Genomic DNA, 19,647 nt, shown 5'->3' with positions numbered 1-19,647 from the left:
CAAATCTGAGCTGTTAGACATCCAAGTGGAGATGTCACGGAGGCAGCTGGAGATGAGACTGAAATTCAGGGGAGAGTTCCAGGCCAGGGATATAAATTTCAGAATCACCATGAGCCCGATAATGAGTGTAAAAGAAAAGAGATCACTCACACCTGTAATCCCAGCACTTTGGGAGGACAAGGTGGGCGGATCACTTGAAGCCAGAAGTTTGAGACCAGCCTGGCCAACATGGCAAAATCCTGTTTCTACTAAAAATACAAAACTTATCTGGGTGTGGTGGCACACATCTATAATCCCACCTACTCAGATGGCTGAGGCAGGAGAATCGCTTGAACCCTGCAGGACGGAGGTTACAGTGAGCCAAAATCATATCATTGCATTCCAGCCTGGGTGACAGAGTGAGACTCTGTCTCAACAAAAAAGAAAAGAAGGGAAAAGAAAAGAGATCAGAGGAATAGTCCCAGGGGTACACCAATGTTTAGAGGATGGGGAGATTAAGAGAATTCAACAGAAGAGAAAAGGAGTGTTTGATGAAACAGGAAGAACTAGGAAAGCGTGACTTGTCTTTCAGAGAGCAAGGAGTTATCTGCTCTGTCACATGCTGCTGACTGAGAACTGATCATTGGATTTAGCAATGTGGAAGTCACTGCTATGACAGTTTCAGTGGAAAAGCCTGACAGGAGTGGGAGGAGAGGAACTGGAGACATCTGGTTTAGATAATTCTTTTTCTTTTTGGAGACAGGGTTTCACTCCCGTCCCCCAGGCTGAAGTGCAACAGCATGATCTCAGCTCACTGCAACCTCTGCCTCCCTGGCTCAAGTGATTCTCCTGCCTCAGCTGCCCCAGTAGCTAGGACTACAGGCTCATGTCACCTCACACAAATTTTTGTATTTTTTTTTGTAGAGATGGGGTTTCACCATGTTGCCCAGGCTGGTCTCAAACTCCTGACTTCAAGTGATCCTCCTGGGTCTGCCTCCCGAAGTGCTAGGATTACGGGCATGAGACACCACACCTGGCCTGGTTTAGACAATTATTTTAAGGAGTGCTGTCATGAAGACATGAGGCATATTCAAAAGATGCAAAGTAAAAGAGATTTTTATGATGACAGAAATTAGACTATTTGTAAAATGATAGGAAGGAAATCGTAGAAAAGGGCCAAGAAATAAGAAAGAAGGGAGAAAGTGGCTGGAGTGATGTAGGCAAGAGCAGGTGGGATCATAGCACAAGTCGGCGGGTAGGCCTTAGAAATAAACACAAAGAATTCATCCCAAGGAACAGAGTATATAGGCACAGATAAATAAGTGGTGGCAAGAGCTTATAAAATTCTTTTATGATTGCTTCTATTTTTTCAGTGAAACAGAAAGCGAAGAATATCAGTTATGGGTGAAATCAAAGAAAAAAGTGTCGAAGGTTTGACAGAAAGGAGAAGATATAAAAAAGCAATCTCCTAGATAGCAGATGAATGAGCTAAATGAAGTGATGAACCAAAGAAGTGAACCAGAATTGTGTGATAGCATCATAGGTACACTAGACATTGAATTATAGTGATATCAGTCTGCATGGTTGTGCTTTTCCTCAGGAAGATTCAAATGCATGGGTGCAAATGTGAAGCAGGCAGAGTTATATTTAACTATGGTTGGAATTTTGCCAGGGAAATATGATGGTTCAAGGGATAGGCAAGGGATTAAATAACATACTACAAAACCTCAACTGGATAAAGAGGGAAATAAGAATGAGTGTGGGGGGTCAGTGCAAAGGTGGTAGAACCCATGAATTGATAGAAGTCTTGGTAGGGGTGAAAACTGTCAGAGTTGAAGTACTTGAGAGGGTGAGTTAGAAACATAGGAGATGGTGGTGGCAGATGGGCAGATACTAACAAATGCTATTTTGGTAATGACAAGATCAGTGGTATGACCATAGGAGAAAATAAGTGGCCAGTGTAGGTAGAGAATATGATCATTAGAGAAGAAGAGGTTCAGGAACTGAAAGCATTAGAAGGATTAGCTACATGCATATTGAAATCATCCAGAATTATAACAGGGGTAATACTGAAGAAACTAAAAGGTGAGTAGAAGCTAAAATTTAGCTAAAACTTTCATGAAATGACAGGAAATGGTCTAGGAGTCTATAGATGACAATAGTAAGGAGAGCCGTAGATGGTATACATTCATGAGATTAAAAGCTGGGGGGTTCAAGGAGAGGAAGATGGTTGAGAAGCAGAAATGTGGGACAAACAGGACACCTATACCATCTTCAAATTAGTATGAGAGACATAAAGAGAAAAGACTGACCACTTGAGAGAACTACAGAGAAGCCTCAGAGGAGGTTCTCGTAGTGTAAGAAACAGACAGAAATGCTCAGAAGAGAATTAGAGACATGTGAGTTTTGCTGATGATTGACTGTGAGTTCCAGAGAGCACAGTGGAAGGGTTTCAGGAGTTAGAGAGCAGTGGAAGACGAGGTCAGAAACAGATGACAGCCATATGGGATGAGTCTGAGAAATGAAAGATAACCTAATATACTTGAAATGACTAACACAAATTGAGATAGATGGTATAATGTCATAATCCAAATGGTCTCAAGGCAAATAATGGTGACAATGCAGTGAGTAGTAGGGATCAACGACTAGGGAGTTGTGGTTCGGCCAGAGGTATGCAGAGTTCTAGGACTCTCACTCTCTCCAGTTGACAGTGACATGGAAGCCAGTGGAGGGGAGCTGTGGGTTTAGTATCAGAGCATGAGAAGTATTCCAAAAGAATGGCAACGAACCAACTATTTCTGAGATAGTAGTGTGTACAACACCCTGAAATCTTTAGGGATTTTTGCCCCAGTGGGCATTTTTGCCCCAGGGAGCACTCATTTGCCAAGGACTTGACATTTCATATACATTATTTTATTTCATTCTCAGAACAATTCCAAGAAGGAAGTGTTATCATTGCCATTTTACAGATGACAAACAAAGGCTAGAGAGAATAAGGTTCTTTACATTCCACCTCAGCTCCCATGAAAAGTCCTGATAGACCCCAAACTCTCCATAAAATCTAAAGTAGAATTTCATGTGAAGAAATCCTTTACTTTTATAAAGATGAAAATTTCTCTTTACCCTTTACCACCAGCAAATAAATGAAGAAGTTATTTCATAAAAACTCATGATAGCTCTTTCTCTTACCAATGAATTCAATCTGAGCATAATAATCCTTTATGACAGTCCAACAAACTGTTGGAAGAGAGTTAGTTATGTATTATACTCTAGTCTTTATATATGAATGTATGTATTGAAAAAAAAAAAAAAAGGAAAAGCCTACCTCCACAGAGAATTTTACAAAGATTGAAGGAATTCAATCAACGGAAGACAGGTGAGTCAATGTGCAGGCAGAACCATGAAGTAGTTAGTTCATGGGCCCAAGTAGGCTACAGAAATCAAAGAAAAAGAGAAAAGAAAGAGAAACAGATATATTCACTTCATACGCCCCAGAGTTACAGAAAAGAACAAACACAGTGTCAGAATCTTAAAGTTAAATACATGTGAACCGAAGGAGTAAAAAATTAAAATTACTTAGAAATCTCCACACACTGAATACTACTCCCACATAACCGAAATAAAACATTTTACTTAAATTAAAACTAAAATGAAGTTTTAAAATGAAGCTTGAAAGACATAATTGCCACATAGTTGACTAAAGTATTAATCTTTTAACAGAATGAATTGAAAGAATCTACCAAGATGTTAAAGTATCACAATTAAGTAAAATTTTTTTCACATTCAGCAAAATTTCAATACATGCAATTAAAATTCAAGTTTCAGCAGGATTTACAAATATATTTATCTAAAGCTATTATTCCTAAATTCAGGATGCTTTTATGAACAACCTGTTACTTTAGGATTAATATTTGTACTGCTTCCTAGTATTTTCATCTGTCTGCACATTCACCCAAGCCCCTTGAGAGCAAAGGCGTGCACTGGATGGCCAAAGCACTGTTAGAAGTTGTGGCTATAAACTATGAATCCTAAACTAGATTTGCATAAGAATCACTTGGAGGACTTGTTAAAAACATATCTGGCACTGGATGGCCAAAGCACTGGTACAAGTTAGAGCTATAAATTATGGATCCTAAACTGGTTTTGCCTTGTTAAAAACATATTCTTGAGTCTCACCTCAGATTTTTGAAATTAGAATCCCTGAGGCTTAGAGCTCTCTGTGTATAAAAAGATCTATGAGTATTTCTGATGATGGACAGGTTTTAGGAAAACAAACTAGAGCAGTGGCTTCAGAATTATTCTGAAGAGTCTTAAAATTCTTAAGAAACATCACTGGGCTTCACTCACCTGTTTCAGCACAGAATAGTCTCACTGATATAGTTTGGTTTGTCAGACCGCTCCAAATCTCATGTTGAAATCAGATCCCCGGTGTTGGAGGTAGGGCCAAAGGGGAGGTGTTTGGGCCCTGGGGCCAGATCCCTCATGAATGGCTTGGTGCCTTCCTTGGGGTAATGAGTGAGTTTTCACTTTTATTAGTTTCATGAGAGCTGGTTGTTAAAAAGAACCTGGCATGTCCCTCCTCTCTCGCTTCCTCTCTTGCCATGTGTTCTCTGCATATTCTAGCTCCCCTTCACCTTCCACAATGAATGAAAGCAGCCTGAACCCCTTACTAGATGCAGATGGAGCAGAAAAGCCCCTCATAAGAAGGGCCATGCTTCTTGCAGAGCCTGTAGAACTATGAGCAAAATAAACCTCTTTTATTTATAAATTATGCAGCCTCAGGTATTCTTTTATAGAAACACTAAATGAATTAAGAAATCCATTTTTATCTATTTTGTGTATCTACTTTTCTTCTTAAAATCTGAACATCACAAGGCCAGATAAAGCAAAACGAACTCATCCATATAAGAATTAAACCCATGATTTTGGCATCAAAGCTGACCTAATTCAAAGACAGAAGAGACTAGACAGATAAAAAGACCAGAAGTGATGAACATAGAATATTTGTTAATGACAAAAGGAAAATCTTAGAAAAGCACTTCTATAATTCATATACTTTTATTTACTGGATCCTAAAAGAACTTATTCAATACATGACTGAATTGCATAATAAAATTCCAAATGGGAAAAAGTATATACACAAATATATTGAATTAACTGCACATGCTTATTTCTCTTAGGAAAAAACTACCCTATTCTAGGCTTGCAATTAAAAATACAAAATGTGTCTAAATAAATTAAAGCTTTGTGACCTTACTTCCTACAATCCTAATTCTGCCATCCCTACCTCTGACTAGCAGGCAGATAGGGGCAGGGAAGGCAACAGTAGCTCTGAGAAGGCGTTCTCTCCTTGAGAAAATGATTTCTCCATAAGTATAAGGTTTGGATCCTTTGAACACCTTTTAGACCCTCCCATGATCTACTCTACTCCAGAAAATTAGGTTGTGTTGTGGAGGAAAGCAGGTAAAAATGCTAGTTACCTCCTCCCATCCTGTGCTTGGATATTCCCCCACAGTATTGGGTCTGTATATCCTGGTTTTTCAAATTCTCCATTCCGATCACCCTATCTAATAAAAATGTATGCTCACTGGATATTAGATTTGAGACATCCAATTCTATATGTAGATACAAACTCAAGAGACTCCTTTATTAAATGAAGCAGCATAACATTTTTACTCACCTGTCTGAATACACATACTAAGCAGAAGATGGACTGAGTAAGAAGCCAGGAGAGCAACTGTCAGCAGCAAGAAGCTAAAACATAAAAGAACACCTGGTCAAAACCTCCCAAAAGTTTGTCTTTTGTATGGTGTCTCATTACAAAAACAAATTGCTTAACAGTCAAATATTCACAGGAACTATCTCTGAGTAGTAGAATTATGTTCATTAAGGAAATTAAGAAGATACTTTTCTACTTTTTTGTATTTACCAATTTTATTTAAATGAAAATATACTGATTTTAAAATAAAAAAAAAACCAAACTTTTTAAAAAATACAAGCAAACTTCCTCATTTTGCAGTCTTGTCTGCTGACTGCTGAATCAGCCATTAAATAATCTTGTAATATTTCCTTTTTATGACTGGTTTTCTTCTTATTTTAAGTCTAAATAGAAGTTTTACTTATGCAATCTCATTGTCTTCTCTTTTTCCCTTCCTCCCTCTACTTCCAGTGATATGGACCTCCTTATCATACCTTCATCTTATTAAGGTGTACTTAAGATTTATTTAGACTGTATTTTCTAGCATCTATTAAACGCACACACTCTCCAAACCAAACTAAACTAAAATAATGTAGTTAACACACCTCTAATGATGCAATTTGAAAAATGTGCAAACAATGTAATGATTGAGGTCCTCTCACCAACAGTGTGAAAGAAAAAACTTAGATAATTTCCTATTCATTTTTAGGAAGACACCAGCAGGACAAGCTTCTATACAGCTATCCCCAATGAACTGCCCCAGTCATTGAAGAAATTTTCTCTCTGTGGTCCAGTTAATACTTGTTAATAAATAAAATTGAGAGGTAAAAGTACAAATGTCATTAAACTGACATCAGGAACTTCACAAAATAACACTTTAGCATCACCAAAAATGATGGTTGCTATCACTGGGTGAGCACACATTCAGCAGTATATATCTGCATGTAAGACCCTGGTGCATAAATTATGATTTTTCAAAGAGAATCAAAAAACAAGTCCTCTGACTATGTCTTGCTTAAGGTGTCACATATAGTTTTTAATTTTAAAAATAATGAAAGTTTGTGAGTACATTCCATAATAAAAGCAAGTTGGGTTACTTAAAAGTTGCTTTGCTTATCAAAAAATTTGGAATAAAAGCAGGAAATAAACCTAAAAGAGACTCCCTAGGCATTTTAAATTTCCTAGTAAATCGATCTGCTTCTACTGACAAAGCCAACTTGTTCATTCATTCTATTAGCCATGTGGTGCTAGATGCTAAGAATAAGGTCCAGTTATAAAGGATTTTTCTATTTTTTAAATTTTTTAGACAGGATCTCACTCTGTCACCCAGGCTAGAGTGCAGTAGCCCAATCATGGCTCACTGCAGCCTCAACCTCTCAGGCTCAAGCAGTCCTCCCAAGTAGCTAGGACTACAGGCGCACTCCACCATACCAGGCTAATTTTTGTATTTTGGGCAGAGATGGGGTTTCACCATCTTGCCCAGGTTGGTCTCAAACTCGTGGGTTCCAGTGATCCGCCTGCCTTGACCTCCAGTTGTAAAGGATTTCAGTTTAGTGGGAATATTAATTTCCAAACATATCATTGTAACAATTATAATAACAGAATGAATATACAAAGTACTATGAAAGCACAGAATATCCAGGATTGTCTTCTATTTTGGGCAAACTGGCCTACAAGCTAAGTCCTGAAACATAAAAAAGAACAGGCACAAAACACATGTCTGGCCTCTGAAAGTGAAATAAGACTACTTAACAATACAAAGAGACAGCGAGGAATGAAAAGATTATGTGTTGTATTTGCACTCACAAAATTGCTATTTGGAAGTTAATCTGCATGGCTTTGATTCACTTTGGCCAAGGAGATACAATGAATATGCCACTCTTAAGTGTCATATTTCATTATAAATGAAATGTGGATCAAGTTCCCATTTTTAAAAACTAGTCACACTTCTGTGTATTTAAGAAGCTATGTAGTAGCCCTCCAAGGTACACACTAGCAACAAGAATAACAAGAAAAATGCTAAAACCCCAGAAATAACTAACTAGAAATTGTATAATAGCAGCTTCTGGAATCTATCTCTCTACTTCTCCGTATATTATCAAAATGGAAAAAAAAATTTGATGGTAAAATATGAAGACTCACCTAAATCCAAAGACACCGGTATTAGCCATAACATAAGCTAAGCCAAGGATGCCACTTCCCATGATGGCATTCATCAAATTAAACACTGATAAACCAAATGAAACACCTGGGGATCGCTGTCTGTGAAGTTCCTGTAAGCACACAAATTTAGTAGTGTTAAATGTTTGGACGGTGAAGTTAAAATTTCGTGAAGAAATTCCATAAATGAAAGATTATGGAAAAAAGCTGCAAACCACCAGGCTTTGTATGACACACTCGTTGCTTAACCAACACTAATTTCCTTTCCTTTCCTTCCCACCTCCCACTACTGCAGCTCCAGGAATCTAGGGTTTCTTAGGAAAATGATTTCCACCAGTACACAAGACAGGTAGAGTTCAGGAAGGGCCATGACTAACCTTGTGACTGCAAGAGATGAAGATAGGATGGGAATGGAGTGGGGAGAGAGAGGAGGGATAAGGCCTCAGCTCATGTGATTACTAAAGAATTGCTGAGTCAACCTGGGACTGCTGTGGGCAGTTGTTTCTCCTCAATTACTAGGACTGCACAACTAATCTCTACTTATATATCTAATGAATTAGTTCTACCAAACTGGAAGGATGGTCAGGAATACCTTGCAATGACAGTATTATAAACAGCAGCAATTCACGTTGTTCTGGCAGTATCCCTGAAAACATCCCCCTCCCCACAAACAGCACTGGGAACAAAGTCCTGGGAACAGTGTCTAGGACTCGAGTTAAAAAGCGGAGTGCCCACTGCACAGGCTTTAGGGTCAGGAACGTGCTATGCACTTACTAGCAAGCCACTTCCATTCTACCGCTAAGAATTTCTGTATTAAAATGTTTATTACTCTCCCTCCCCCCATGACTAAGTCGGAAGAGGAAAATCCTGTGACTCTTGCAAAGACCTCACGAGACTGGTGGAGAAAATAAGGTGACAAAAATACTAACTAACAGCAGTGAGTACATAATCCTATGGCCGCTCATCCCATCATGTTCGCAGCTTCCACTCAACGCTGCATCTCTTCCACCCGACGCTTTTCATCTTTTCTTTCTAGAGTATGCTAGGCTGCTATCACGTTCATAACTGCGCCAATCTCATCTGAATCTCGGCGGCTGCCTTCAGACCCCATCCCCCAGGGTTCAGGCTCCAGCATCTCCCCTGTCCCGGTGCGGTCCTCCTTTTCTGGGTCTTATTTGGCAGGCACTTGAGGGAAGCCGGAGGGCGTCAGCGCGGGGAAGCGAACACAGCTCACTTACGTTGCTTAGCAACGGACTCAACTCTTCGGCCTCCGCTTCTTCAGGCTGCTGGACAGAGACATACCAGCCCCGCTCAGCGTTGAAGCTCCCCCAGGACGCCTCCATGCTGCTCTCCAGCTGACTACCAGGTCCATCTACGAGCCTCTACCCTTGCCCTGCGCTCCAGTCGTCGGTCGCGCCAGAGGCGGAGCTTTGAGCCCGGCCCTTCCGGCTTTCCGTACTTCACCAGGGCCTGGAAGGAGAGGAGCGAGTCGACGTGATCTGATGACGCGCGCCCTCTTCGCGACGAACAGTGATGATGTCATAGAAGACCCGCCCATCCACCCGCGACCCACATCCGATCGGTACCGGAGCGGGAGGTGAGGGGTCGGCTCGCGGATCCAGCTGCAGAGCGACGTGGGGAATTGGAATGGTGCTTTGGTGAGGTGGCGGCCGCGTTAGGGGCTAATGGTCCAGGGGAGGTACCAGCCCGCCCAGGGCTGCTCTCTGCCATGTGCTGCATGGGCACAGAAACATCGCGAGGTCACCCACCCGCCTAGGTGCTGAACTTAGTTTCGAGGTACTGGATAGTAAGGAATGTTTCAAAAGCCTTTCGCCACATTTTACTGGTGGGAAAACCGAGACTTATAGTAATTTATCCAGGGTCACCCAGCTGGTCAGCTGCTAGACCCGATTTGATCTCTGACGGTGAAGTTAGACTTCGTTGCTTTACAGGATTCTGGGACAGGGCCCTTTCCCCTTACAAGTAAATTCTTTGGTATTTTAGAAGACAGTGAATAACTGATACTATGCATATAACAATCAGCAAAGCTCTCGTCCTCAAAATACAGAAGCCTCTAGTTAAAGGCAGGACATGTGGCAGTAAAGCATCGAAAACAAACAACAGAGCAATATATTAAGAACACAAGCACCGAAGTCAGTCAAAACTAGGTTTTAATCCATGCCTAGCCACTTATCAGCTGGGAGACTTTGGGTGGGTTACCTTACGTCTGAGCTTTAGTTTACTTATTTACAAAATGAGGGTGCAATACTGCACACCTCCCAAGATTCATAATGTACATAAAGCATTTAGCGCAGTATCTGACACAATAAGCACCCATGAGACTATCCTAATAAATATCACCACTAGTAATGGTCATGTATAATGACTATTTCATTTACAGATGACCATTTAACTCATACTTCAGTCTTCCAATCCCAAATGTATTATCTAGAAAATTGTGGGTGAAGAGGATCATTGAGTATGGCTAATGGATCACTAAGCCCTCTGAACTGGGAGCAGGTGGGTTGAAGGTGTAAATTTAATATATACCACTATTATCTACCACTAATACGACTTCCTGAAAAAGTCATCCTAGTCTGGAAAAGATAGTATACTTCCCACACATCACTAAACGTTTTATTTGTCAGCATTTAGCAGGTTATTTGAGATAGTAGAATTTAGATTTTTATTCTCAAAAGCTGTCGTGTGTGAATTTTTTTTTTTTTTTAAGGATCTTATGGAGGCCATTTGGATTCTCAGGAAGATTTCTGAAACTGGAAAGCCATAGCATAACTGAATCAAAATCGTTGATTCCAGTAGCTTGGACATCCCTGACACAGATGCTTTTGGAAGCACCTGGTATTTTCTTATTGGGTCAAAGAAAAAGATTCTCAACCATGCCAGAAATAGAAACACATGAGAGAGAGACTGAATTGTTTTCACCACCTTCTGATGTCCGAGGCATGACAAAACTTGATAGAACAGCTTTTAAAAAGACAGTCAACATTCCAGTGCTTAAAGTGAGGAAAGAAATAGTCAGTAAATTGATGCGATCCCTAAAAAGGGCAGCATTGCAGCGCCCAGGCATAAGACGTGTGATTGAAGATCCGGAAGATAAAGAAAGTAGACTAATCATGTTGGATCCCTATAAAATATTTACTCATGATTCCTTTGAGAAAGCAGAACTCAGTGTTTTAGAGCAGCTTAATGTCAGTCCACAGATCTCTAAATACAATTTGGAACTAACATATGAAAACTTTAAGTCAGAAGAAATCTTGAGAGCTGTGCTTCCTGAAGGTCAAGATGTAACTTCAGGGTTTAGCAGGATTGGACATATTGCACACCTAAACCTTCGAGATCATCAGCTGCCTTTCAAACATTTAATTGGTACGTGTGTCATAGTAATATTCATATATTTGAAGGGAATTTGCAAATTGTTAATTTTAGCTTTAAAAATTATTTTTTTAATGCCAAGTTACAGAGGCAGAACATTTTATCATGTTAACTTTAAGCTAGATCTTGAGCTACATACCCTCTTTTGAGGGCCATTTTGAAATATCTTCTTTAGTCATAGCAAGTTCCAAATACTGGTCCAGGCTTTTGTGTACGACAATACATCAGTGTAGATTAAACTTGAATCACATGCTTTGGCAGCTACATTGAGGAGAGATCTTTTTGGTACACAAGACTTGTTAGGCCTTCAGGGCTATGTTAAATACTAGGTTTCATAAATTTGGGTACTTTATAGTCAAAAGTGCAAGATGTTTACTTATGCTTTCATTGATTCAACCAATTGAGCCTCTTCTATATGTCAAGCACCATACTGTCCTGTTACGCATTTCTTTTGTTTTTATTGATGAAGGGAGTAATAATGGATAGTGGTAACATAAATACTTAAGCAGATCCTTGTAATTGTGACTGGGTACAAATGTCAAGTCTAGGCTTTCCTATGAGTCACTGCCTACCCTAACTCAAACATTCCTCTGGCATTCCTATTTTATAAACTTTCTTTCATAGAGGCACTCATACATTAAAAGTGAAACATTTTCATACAGTGGTAATTTTAAAGCTTTTACTATAGACCTTCAGAATAGTTTTTAAAAATTTATAAATTTCATTCCTCATTTCAAACTAAATTCTGTACCTTAAAAGTTGAGTTCAGATACATGAAGCAGAAAGGGTAAGAACAATGATTAATTCGTTTATTGATACTATATTAAAAAACAAGTATCTGATTATCAGAAATGGGACAAATGCTGGTTGTATTTCAGGATATTGTATAATTGGGTACTGTGTGCTGATTTACAAATCAAGTTATGCAATGAGATAGCATATAGATTTTTATAACTTTTTTAAAGTGCTAACTAAAAAAATAGATTCATCAAATGGCCATGAGTATGCCAGTTCTGTAGCTTTTTTTGCTCTGAAGTAAATGAACATTTAATTTAGATAGGACTCTAAATATAATCTATGTTTCTTTTTTTTTGGAAACATTGTTTTGCTGGCATATATTTCTAAAGTGGGGGCATTTCTTCCAAAGCCACAGGAAAACAGACATTTGGCTTGAGGCCAGTGGAACCGGCAGATGTTTTACTGTTTTCTGAGGCCATTTGTTGCCAGGGTCCTTTACATCTCTTTCCATTCCTTCCCAATTCCTTGTGATCTACCTTTTTGGTTCCTTGTTTATTGGTTCATTTGAAAAGATTTAGTAAAACATGGAAAAAACATTAGGTAGACCCAAACTCCTCAAAACGTTTTCTTTAAAAATGTACCCAACATTTTGTGTGTGCATATTAGCAACCGTCAGACATTAACTTTAGTCATCTGTTGAATTTTTTTAATTGCATGCCACATTACACACAGTAGGTGCAGTCTTTATCAACCAAAAGAAATACAACCCATTTCTGTTTCATATTAACAATGTTAGCTTTTATTTTGCAACCAATAGGCAGTATTATGGATTTTCATTTTTTCTTTTAGGCCAGGTTATGATTGACAAAAATCCAGGAATCACCTCAGCAGTAAATAAAATAAATAATATTGACAATATGTACCGAAATTTCCAAATGGAAGTGCTATCTGGAGAGCAGAACATGATGACAAAGGTATATTTTATTATCTCCAAGTAAGGTGTATATCAATATCATGTTTAAAGTCAGAATAGATGACAAAGATTTAAAATACTTGTAACATCCAGTGTTGGTGAGTATGTGAGAATGTGATCACTTATGTATGCTATTGATGGAATAACACTGATAAAGCCTTTTCAGAAGAATTGGTTAAATTCTCATATAGTGATACAATGGAATATTTCCATCATTAAAGGTTTTTTAGCTCCGTATTTGTTAAAATAAGTTGTCCATCGATAGGTTGACAATGGACAATTGCCAGAAAGCAATATAAGTGACAAAAAGCAAGTTATAGAACAGTATGTATAAAATAGTTCTCAAGATATATTTAAACCTTCTAGGTTATACCCAGAAAGACTTTTAGTTGGCAGAAATTTGCAGAAACATTTCCACCTCTGTAACCTTTATAATTTGGCCGGAAGCATCTGATATGGTTGGAAGAAGGAAAAAAAAAATACATACAAATTGGGAATTAAGGTCCTGGAAAGCAGAAGATGGAAGATGTATCTATCTGTGAGATTTGTAGAACTTATGAACTTTCTGGCCTTTGATTCTTCATGCATAAATTAATGAGTTTAAGATGATGGCTGAGGTCATACTTCATGACTGTAACTTAAGTTTTATATTCTGTTTTTTAAGGTGTCTACTACAATAGACCCAAAAGAAACGTTAAAAAATCTTTTGTTCAAGAATTAGCTTCACTGTATATATTTAGTTTACCCATGAAAACTCAAATTTGGGAAAGAGAATCTGGGAATGATTCATTCTATACACTGGCTCTAATTTATAGACATCAAATTTGCAAAGTTCAAGTAGCTGTCGAAAAACGTGGTAAAATACCTCAAAATTGAGTGACACGTCTACCATGGCTCCCTTTTACAAACACAAAACTAAATAAGGAGGGAAGCTTGTTTGCTGCATAGAAGTACTGTCTGCAACTTGGCTACCCACCATGAAGATATGGGTGGTGTGTTGTTTCAAAATTGTAGGTCTTGCCTTGTCTATCTGGTGACATAAGAGTATAATTGAGCCAGTTAATTGGCCTGTCTGAAAAATTCCTCATGTGATATGGTAACTACTTTATGGCCATGGCCCTATAGGATTGAGATGGAGAGCCATTTGGCTTTAAAGAGATGACTTTTTCTCATGAATAAGTCTAATGCAGTATATTAACTGGCCTTAGGAATAGCATAAACACCAGGAGTCTAATTAAAATGCCTTTAAATGCACTGTTGTTTGGCTCTTACAGTAGTAAACTTAAATGTGTATGTGTTTGCCTGTGTGTTTACACAACCTATCCAATATCAATGGTTAGGATTTAGGACCAAGGAAATTAACCAAAAAGCATAACACCTTTTTTCAGGTTCGAGAAAACAACTACACCTATGAATTTGATTTTTCAAAAGTCTATTGGAATCCTCGTCTGTCTACAGAACACAGCCGTATCACAGAACTTCTCAAACCTGGGGATGTCCTATTTGATGTTTTTGCTGGGGTTGGGCCCTTTGCCATTCCAGTAGCAAAGAAAAACTGCACTGTATTTGCCAATGATCTCAATCCTGAATCTCATAAATGGCTGTTGTACAACTGTAAATTAAATAAAGTGGACCAAAAGGTGAAAGTCTTCAACTTGGATGGGAAAGACTTCCTCCAAGGACCAGTCAAAGAAGAGTTAATGCAGCTGCTGGGTCTGTCAAAAGAAAGAAAACCCTCTGTGCACGTTGTCATGAACTTGCCAGCAAAAGCTATAGAGTTTCTTAGTGCTTTCAAGTGGCTTTTAGATGGGCAGCCATGCAGCAGTGAGTTCCTTCCCATAGTGCATTGTTATAGCTTTTCCAAAGATGCTAACCCTGCTGAGGATGTTCGGCAAAGGGCTGGAGCTGTGTTAGGCATTTCTCTGGAGGCATGCAGTTCAGTTCACCTGGTAAGAAATGTGGCCCCAAACAAGGAAATGCTGTGCATCACCTTTCAGATTCCTGCCTCTGTACTCTACAAGAACCAGACCAGAAATCCAGGTGAGCAGTTTCTGGGAAATTAAATGTAAACCTTGCCATTCAATTGTAACTAATTCCTCCCAGTTTTACAAATTTTAATGCAGTATTAATTCAGTCTAATAGAAAGCTACTGTGTTAGTTCAGTCTAATAGAAGGCTATTTCATTAAAATAGTAAATCTGCAAGAATGTTATTTCATGTTTAAGTTGACTAGATTAAAAATGCCTATATTGTTTGTTTTTTTAAGAGTATTTTCAACTGTTAAAATCTTACCTAAAATAGGTTTTCTGGATTTATTACAGAGAATCATGAAGATCCGCCTCTTAAAAGGCAGAGGACAGCTGAAGCCTTTTCAGATGAAAAAACACAAATTGCTTCAAACACTTAATTGGAAATGTTTTCTCCATCTCCCTACCAGACTTACATGTAGTGAAATAGAATTTGTATTATTTAATAAAATTTTAGGGTTCGGTTTTTACTATTGAACCCTTGTACTTTGCCTTATTTTACAAATTGAGGATTACCAATTAAACTTTAACTGAACTAAGGCTACCAAATACATTCCCTGTTATCTAAATTATAACATACAATTATTTTATAACAAAATATATCTAATTTTTATTGGATAAATATGAATAAATATTTTCTCTCAGGGAAAATAATTTTTGAAAGTAGGGTGATTGAGTACTAACTAGGAAGGTATTAACACCACTTTGTAGTTGTCCTTTACGTAACTACTCCTTTACTGCCAATTAACTATCACCATAAAAGTAATAAAAAATGAAATTATTTAGAACGGGGCAGGCAAACTACATCCTGCAGGCCAAATCTGTCCCACCACCTGTTTTCATATGGCCTGTGGCCTAATAATGTTCTTACGTTTTCCGTTGGTTGAAAAATAATCAAAAGAACATTTTGTGACGTGAAAATTGTATGACATCTATTATGTATCAGTTTTAAAAATTAGAATTGTATGAAATTAAGAGTTTCAGAGTTCATAAAGTTTGATTGGAACATACCATGCTCGTTTGTTTACATATCATCTGCAGCTGTTTTTTGTTTTTAATATGGAACGCTTCACGAATTTGCATGTCATTCTTGCGCAGGGACCATTCTGATCTTCTCTGTACCATTCCAGTTTTTTAGTATATGTGCTGCTGAAGTGAGGACTGCAGCTGCTTTCTTGAACAATAGCAGAGTTGAGTGGTTGCAACACACACTGAATGTGACTGTCATCACTTCACACTGCTGTTTGACACATCACAAATCACTGATGTGGTTGTAACGACAGCATTTTGAGTGCCATGTATATCACATGAACCCACATTTTATTTTTTATTACCAGAGCATATCTATTATAGCAAAACAAGAAAAGTGCACTTTGTTGTTATTTTTAAAGTACAGTAGGGTGTGAATTATTTTGATGTTGAATTAGACGACAAGGCATCTATATAGCTAAGCTAAAAGAATAACCATTGACATTACCAGACAAACCACTCGTCACAGTATTCCCAACTCACAGGCAAGCAACTGTTAGAAAAATTAGAAAATTTAAAATGGAAATAACAGAGCAGAATTTCTTCACAAAATGAAAATGAGGCTGCAACGACAGTAAGTCTCTAAGTCAATCATTTGTTAGCTAAGCAAAGCCATTTATTGATGGTGTGAATTAATTATGTTTGGATGCAGCAGCTGAATATATCCAGAGAAAATAAACTTGATTAAGATTACTGGCCTTTGGCAAGAACAGTTGCTTAAAGAGTTAAGGACATTGAAAGCGACATAAATAGTCACTTAAAAAAGGAAATGATTCTGGATGGTTCTTTGACTCTATTTTTATTTTTACTTAGAGACAGGGTCTTGCTCTGTTGCCCAGGCTGCAGTGTAGAAACACAGTCACAGCTCAATGTGACCTTGAACTCCTAGGCTTGAGATCTTCCCATCTCGGCTTCCCAAAGTGTGAAGGTTACAGGCGTGAGCCCTTATATGTGGCCCTCGTGAATGGTTTAGCACTATCCCCTTGGTGGTGTCCTCACGATAATGAGTTATGAGATCTGGTTGTTTGAAAGTATGTGGCACTCGCCCCCCACACTCTCTTGCTCCTGCCTTCGCCATGTGAAGTGCCTTCTCCTATTTTGCCTTCTACCATGAGTAAAAGCTTCCTGAGGCTTCCCCAGAAGCAGATGCCAGTGCTATGCTTCCTATAGCCTGGAGAACTGTGAGCCAATTATACCTCTTTTCTTATAAATTACCCAGTATCAAGTATTTCTTTATAGCAATGCAAGAATGACCTAAAACACAAGGCAAAACAACTTTGATATGGTACAGTCATTTTGACAATCGATATTTGAATCACAATATTTGATGACAGTATCCTTACACATCTGTCATACTATCAAAAGTTAAAACAAGAAACAAGATTTCCATTCCCACAAATTTTAGTGAGTATATTTTCTGAGTTCAGCATTTTTAGGGACCTAGGTGCAAGTGCAAAGGAAATTTCCCTGTTTCAAAATCTATTTAACTGCAATTGAGGTGATTCAACCTAATTTTCAGTAAGAAGTGATTAAAATAATGACATGCTAAAAGGCAAATTTCAAGGGAAGAAATGTAAAAGAATTTTACAAATGCTTTCCAAGTGATGAATATGCTCAGTTAATTTCATATGCTCCTGGATTGACAGCAGTATTTGGCAATACCTATCTGTATGAGAAGACATTTTTAAAGATGAAATGTGTAAAATCTTATTACCATTAGTATTAATGGTTAATGATGGTTAATGATAACCATTAATAGGCAATCATTTACAACTGATTTTGATCACAGGGAACACTTACTTAGAACCCTGATTAGAGGCAATGTTATTCTCACCAAAAAAGGCATTACAAAAAATTGGGCTATATTTTGAATTTTGTCAATTAAAAAAGCGTGGGAGCAGTGTGAAGGAGAAGAGGCGAGAACGACCCCTGGACCGACCAAAGCCTGCGCGCTGCTGCATCCCACACCCGGTGCCCACATCCCGCAGCCACCGCCGCCGCCATGCCCAAGAGAAAGACTGAAGGGGATGCTAAAGGAGATATAGCCAAGGTGAAGGATGAACCACAGAGAAGATCTGCGAGGTTGTCTGCTAAACCTGCTCCTCCAAAGCCAGAGCCCAAGCCTAAAAAGGCCCCTGCAAAGAAGCGAGAGAAGGTACCCAAAGGGAAAAAGGGAAAAGCTGATGCTGGCAAGGAGGGGGAAGGTGCTGGAGATCCCAAGTGAAGTGTGTGCATTTTTTATAACTGTACTTCTGGTGACTGTACAGTTTGAAATATTCTTTATCAAGTTTTATAAAAATGCAGAATTTTGTTTTACTTTTTTTAAGCTATGTTGTTAGCACACAGAACACTTCATTGTTGTTTTTGGGGGAAGGGGTATGTGTCACTAATAGAATATCTCTGAAGCTGGATTGATGTGGGGAAAACATCTTTCCCTTCTAGTTTTGAGAGACTTCCTCTTGGCTCCCAGGAGGAGGGATTTCCTGACTTTGACACACATGGCCACCTTGGCACAAAAGCCTTGTGGTATGGAAAAACAAATTCGTTTTTATGTCTTCTTTTCCCTTTCCGTCTTTCAGCATAGACTTAATCCCCTTAAGCCCAGACATCTGTTGGGACCTGACCCCCAGTCATTGGTTACCAGTGTGTCTGGCAATCTGGACTTTCCAGTGATGCCACTGAAATGGCACCTGTCAAAAGAGCAGTGGTTCCATTTCTAGATTGTGGATCTTCGGATAAATTCTGCCATTTTCATTTCACTTCCTGAAAGTCAGGGTTGGCTTGTGAAAAGTTGTTAAACAACATGCTAAATGTGAAATGTTAACCCTCTAAACTTTCCCTGTTCAGAGCATCAGATGAGGACTTCATTGGGTTTTATAGTGGCTGATTTTTGGTAGTCCATTGAAGAAGAGAGTTTGAAAGTTGTATACTGTTAATGACTGTCTGCCCATGTCCTGCCTGAAATACCATGATTGTTTATGGAAGTGTCTTTAATAAAGCTGGATACAGTTTGAAAGAAAAAAAAAGTGTGGCAATTTGTTTTAGCTTGTTCTGTAAGTACCTACATAATATCCACGATTTTGCTTGTTACCCTGCAAAGCCTAAAATATTTACTATCTGGCCCTACAGAAAATGTTTAAGAACCCTAATCTAGATCATTAATTACAAATTCAAATGCCTTCAGAAGTCTGGCAGGTCATGTAAACAAATGAAGGCAATAAATGGTAAGCAGTATAGGGATGTAATGAACTGGAACACTAATTCCTTACTTAATTCAAATTGTTTTGAAACAACCCAAGTATTGTACACTGATGTCCTAGGTTATAAAGTATGTGTACAAATGATGTTCTTATTTATACATGTAAAGTGGTAAGACTCTTGTCTCCATTTAGTTACTCTGGACAAAATATGCAATATGTAATTGTAAAGAAAACAGAACTAGATGTATCTATTAACGTTTTAACTTCCCCCTTTCAGAGTGGATAAGTGATTATTCATTATTTAAATCTAGGTCCACCCTAAACTTTCAGATGTGATACCTAGTAAATGAATTCCTGATGAATCTACTAGAAAATGACAGCTAGAAAGCTGGAAAGCTCATTAGATACAATTTTTAATTTTGTTAACTTTTTGACAGGTTTTCTACCACCT

The 19,647-nt window shown here is 38.3% G+C and overlaps 2 protein-coding genes and 1 non-coding gene across 17 annotated transcripts in view; 1 reads left to right on the top strand and 2 right to left on the bottom strand.

The window, feature by feature from the left end:
- The window catches only part of SLC38A6 (solute carrier family 38 member 6), a 96,457-nt gene extending 87,249 nt beyond the window's left edge, over positions 1-9,208 (bottom strand). For 3 of the 5 annotated variants that reach the window (XM_054666633.2, XM_509991.9, XM_016926175.4), the window contains exons 1-3: positions 9,076-9,208; positions 7,820-7,950; positions 5,660-5,733 (exon numbers count right to left, since the gene is read on the bottom strand). In XM_054666633.2, the coding sequence (XP_054522608.1) occupies positions 5,660-5,733; positions 7,820-7,950; positions 9,076-9,180 (310 nt within the window). In that variant the 5' untranslated portion in view covers positions 9,181-9,208. Of the gene's footprint in view, positions 1-5,659; positions 5,734-7,819; positions 7,951-8,766; positions 8,898-9,075 lie in introns of those variants that run through there. The other 2 variants (XM_063792939.1, XM_016926176.4) reach the window with 2 other exon arrangements.
- Positions 9,209-9,269: 61 nt separating this feature from the next.
- Positions 9,270-19,022, top strand: TRMT5 (tRNA methyltransferase 5). 11 transcript variants are annotated; one of them, XM_063792749.1, is made up of 6 exons: positions 9,378-9,495; positions 10,239-10,357; positions 10,569-11,224; positions 12,818-12,942; positions 14,330-14,981; positions 15,262-15,977. In XM_063792749.1, the coding sequence occupies exons 3-6, from the start codon at positions 10,678-10,680 to the stop codon at positions 15,345-15,347; spliced, it is 1,410 nt and encodes a 469-aa protein (XP_063648819.1). In that variant the 5' UTR covers positions 9,378-9,495; positions 10,239-10,357; positions 10,569-10,677; the 3' UTR covers positions 15,348-15,977.
- Positions 16,021-16,129, bottom strand: LOC112205406 (U6 spliceosomal RNA). The gene has a single exon (XR_002939373.1). It is a non-coding gene; the product is annotated as a U6 spliceosomal RNA (small nuclear RNA).
- Positions 19,023-19,647: the final 625 nt, after the last annotated feature.

This window comes from Pan troglodytes, chromosome 15 (genome assembly GCF_028858775.2).
Source record: "Pan troglodytes isolate AG18354 chromosome 15, NHGRI_mPanTro3-v2.0_pri, whole genome shotgun sequence".
Classification (NCBI taxonomy): Eukaryota; Metazoa; Chordata; class Mammalia; order Primates; family Hominidae; genus Pan; species Pan troglodytes.
This window is presented reverse-complemented; position numbering and strand designations above follow the sequence as displayed.